The 3,797-nt window shown below is 39.3% G+C and overlaps 1 protein-coding gene across 1 annotated transcript; it reads left to right on the forward strand.

The window, feature by feature from the left end:
- Positions 1 to 456: 456 nt before the first annotated feature.
- LOC5566738 (trypsin alpha-3) lies at positions 457 to 1,475 on the forward strand. The gene is made up of 3 exons (XM_001651098.2): positions 457 to 770; positions 841 to 1,175; positions 1,234 to 1,475. Exons 1-3 carry the CDS (start codon positions 483 to 485, stop codon positions 1,424 to 1,426), a joined length of 816 nt encoding a protein of 271 aa, XP_001651148.1. The 5' UTR covers positions 457 to 482; the 3' UTR covers positions 1,427 to 1,475.
- Positions 1,476 to 3,797: the final 2,322 nt, after the last annotated feature.

Below are 3,797 nucleotides of genomic sequence, written 5' to 3' on the forward strand. Positions count from 1 at the left end.
AGGTGCTTTTTCAACATACTTTTTTTTTGGTACACAGAGATGTAGAAAGCTTCAAGAACAAGCATGCAGACGATTTCTTTTCAAAACAGTGCTTAATGTAATGTACACTCGACATGCAAACAAAACAATTTGCTTAGACGGAGTTAATAGTATTCTTGAACACAAACATATAAAAACATTCAGATGAAAAATCTTTTGCTTCGAAGACCACAAAACCATAAAAGTATCTGTGAAATACACAGAACGTTACCAATTTATCCCAATGATGGCATCCGCGAAAATGAAATGGAAAGGCCAAACAATAATAAATGGTATAATAAAATGGTCAGATTACCAAAGAGCAAAAATCCACAAATAGATTATAATGATTGCAACCCGAAATCTGTGTGATACGTGCGAATGACCCAAACGTAGATAAGAATGCATTGAGTATATAAGCCACTCAAAGCAGCTGTTAAGCTACAGTACAGATCGGAGTGACAATGAAGGCCTGTATCGTTCTAGCACTGTGCGTGGTGTCCGCTTTTGCCGGTCCCGAAGAGGACCTCTGGCTGAAGTTCAACACGGTTCGCCCTTCTGACTTGGAAGGCTACGAGGTTCCAGAATTCGAGGGTAGAATCGTTGGAGGAAACGAAGTCAGCATTGCCAACTTCCCATACCAATTGTCCCTCCGGCACAATGGAAACCACATCTGCGGTGCTTCGGTCATCTCCAGCAACTGGGCTTTGTCCGCTGCTCACTGTACCGTTGCTCCAGTTTCCGCTGGTTCCGTACGTATTTTCTTAGGATTCTTCGGAGAATGTGATCAATACAGTTGATATTTTTTCTCTGTCCACTTAGGCTACCCTGCGTGGAGGAAGCTCCAGCCGTCTTACCGGTGGAGTCATCTTTGCTGTAGCCCAAATTGTGAACCATCCTCAGTACAACGCCAACACCATCAATAACGATGTATCGGTTCTGCGAACGACCACCTCCTTCACTGGAGCTAACATCTCTCCAATCACCATTGTACCAAGTGGAACCAACTTCGCTGGTGGCACTCGCTCCGTTGTTTCTGGATGGGGTTTGACCACTCCTGGAGGATCTCTGCCAACCAACCTGCGTGCTGTGGACATTCCAGTCGTTACTCTTGCTACTTGCCGCAGCCAGTGGGGAACCGCTCGTATCACCGATAGGTAGGTCTCATGATGTTCAATGATATGGCAAATCTTAAATGTATTCTATTTTTTACAGCATGGTTTGCGCTGGAGAGCCAGGACGTGACTCTTGCAACGGAGATAGCGGTGGCCCACTTGTCACTGGAGGTCGTCAATTCGGTATTGTATCGTGGGGTGCAGTGCAGTGTGGAGGAAACCTGGCTGGAGTTTACGCCAACATTGGTGCTGCAGTTATCCGTAACTTCATCAGCTCCAACACCGGTGTGTAAAACGAAACGAAATCTAAATAAATTGCATATACATTATCTTCTGATTTAATTATTGCTTCTCTTACTCAATATCAACAATATCTAGTAGAGTAAATTTATCCAAAAATCAAATAATATGAAGAATAAAAACGCAATATGCTTCTATTATGAGAAATAAAAAAGCATGATTACAAAGAAGGTGTTGCAGTATGCACCTGATTTGAAGGCTTTTTTTTGAGATGGTCTTTATGCTATCATCCCCGAGTAGGGGAAAATTGGAGAAACCATTTTGAAGTATTTCATACCAGATAATTTTAAATACTTACTACCTCAATGATGGGTTGTGGACGAAACTTCGATAGACAAAACGACGATTTCCAAAACGTAGAATGCCAAAATGTCGAGAGGACAAAACGTTGAAAGAACAAAACGTAAAAACTGAAAATTGAAAGAAAACGAATTTTTTTTTGGAAGAATGACTCTTTTCCAAAAGATAAATAATTTACTATGTGCCAAATCACTATATGGAATATAGTGTGTTATTAATATCTCATGTTCATACTACGAACACCAAACTGGTAAATGGATCAGGTATTGCTATACTTCAACAACACTGTAGAATATTTTTTGTCTCAAGCACCAAACTACCGCTCATGTTATTGTATATATTTATGTTGTAGTACGACTTGTCATATATTTTATTAGTAGATATCCCAGCTGCATGGAATTATTGCACTACAACATTGATCAAAATTTTGCATTGCTTTATTATACATGATATTAAATTGTATGATATCCTTTTTATATTATACAGTAGAATCTGCACTCAATATTTTCATATCTGAATTAAATCGTAGTAAATGCTGGTTTTCATGGATCATTTGGTAGTCACTAGAATCGTAATTGAACTTATGTTGTATTCTATAACTCGATGGTTCCTTAAAAATCGAGACTAGGATTCTGGATTACCCAAGGATTTAGAACAATATCTATTCGGATAGCCACACCACCCAAATAATCGCCCCACACTTTAGTTTTCCAGATTTTTATCCCTAATAGTATCAATAAACTATTTCAACTCTCAGTTCAGAATTTTCAATTTTTGACGTAGTACGTCTTTGTTTTCTATATTGGGGTGCACTTTAAAAGTACGGAATATGAGACATGTAACGAAATTAGGGGAGATTTTGAACGTTAATAACTCAGTTCTTTATGAATCAATTATTACGATTTTAGTATCATTCGATCAGAAATGTATCTACGCATCGTAAGTAATATATCCGATAAGTGAATTTTGTTGTTTAACTATTGAAAATTTGATACATGTCGACCCCTTTCTTATCCAACCAATCACGTTCGATTATTTTTCGACGGTATCGCTCCCCACTATAAAAGCAAACGGGTCCCTGCTTCTTCCCTCAGTCTTCTTTTTGCGGTCGGGCTGTGAACACGATCGGGCGAGTCATTCTCGCTTTGCGTTTGCACCCGCGTCACAGTCCAATTTGTGTCGTCGGAAGAGGAAGACGCAAGATTGATTTGCGGCGGCGATGACGATGGCTTGGGCGCTTCTCCGAGCGGCGAACTACTGCCGCTCGGAGAAGCGTCCAAGCCATCGTCATCACCGCCGCAAATTTATCCGCGCTTCCAGATTTCGACTCGTGATCGGTGGTCAAGAAGCAAGCCCGTTGGGAACCAGAAACCAGAAGCCCCCAGCGGTTTTCATTGAATCAAGAATATTTGAGGCTTTTTATACGAATATTAATAATGCACACAATTTTAGCATTTTCGAAACGCTTACAAACAATCTGTTCTACGATCACTATTTGATGTAGTTTTGAATAGTTGGCCACTTATATTTGATAGCCTAGTTATCATAGAACTTGAATACGGTTCCAAATCTCTTAGCGAAAAGCATTTTCACAAACTGGGACCATTTTTGTAATCTAAGTCAGAAATTTCCATATAACGTTAAACGCCTAGAGGTATGCAATGCCCTGCAAATGTTAGTTATTCAATCAATTTTGTTTGAATTATGCTCCATTATCAAAGTTACCCCAAAACCGAAAACCAACTTTCGATTATATGAAAAATTATATATCCATTCAAAATAAATCTTTTGGCAATTTATCGACTGCAATCGATAGCTAGGACACCAGTACTTGTTTTAAAAATATAAATAATAATTCTATGAAACAGCATCCATAAATATTAAAGTTTTCTTCGAAAAAACTATCAAAGTTACCCCGTTTTACGGTACAGTAAAGATCGGGTCCGTTGTCGATCGGTCGTCAACGAAGCCGGCTTGATAACTTCCAACGTTTACTACAGGTGACATACGTCGGAAGATGATCTGGGATAATAATTTGTAGGCCGCATTTAGAATGGTGATCGT

This window comes from Aedes aegypti, chromosome 3 (assembly GCF_002204515.2).
Source record: "Aedes aegypti strain LVP_AGWG chromosome 3, AaegL5.0 Primary Assembly, whole genome shotgun sequence".
NCBI lineage: Eukaryota > Metazoa > Arthropoda > Insecta > Diptera > Culicidae > Aedes > Aedes aegypti.

Bases quoted from the DNA above. Each gene is read 5' to 3' on its own strand.
- LOC5566738 (XM_001651098.2), top strand. From the start codon at position 483: ATGAAGGCCTGTATCGTTCTAGCACTGTGCGTGGTGTCCGCTTTTGCC. The intron at 771-840 runs GTACGTATTTTC...CTGTCCACTTAG, and splicing joins CTCCAGTTTCCGCTGGTTCC to GCTACCCTGCGTGGAGGAAG. The intron at 1,176-1,233 runs GTAGGTCTCATG...TATTTTTTACAG, and splicing joins ACCGCTCGTATCACCGATAG to CATGGTTTGCGCTGGAGAGC.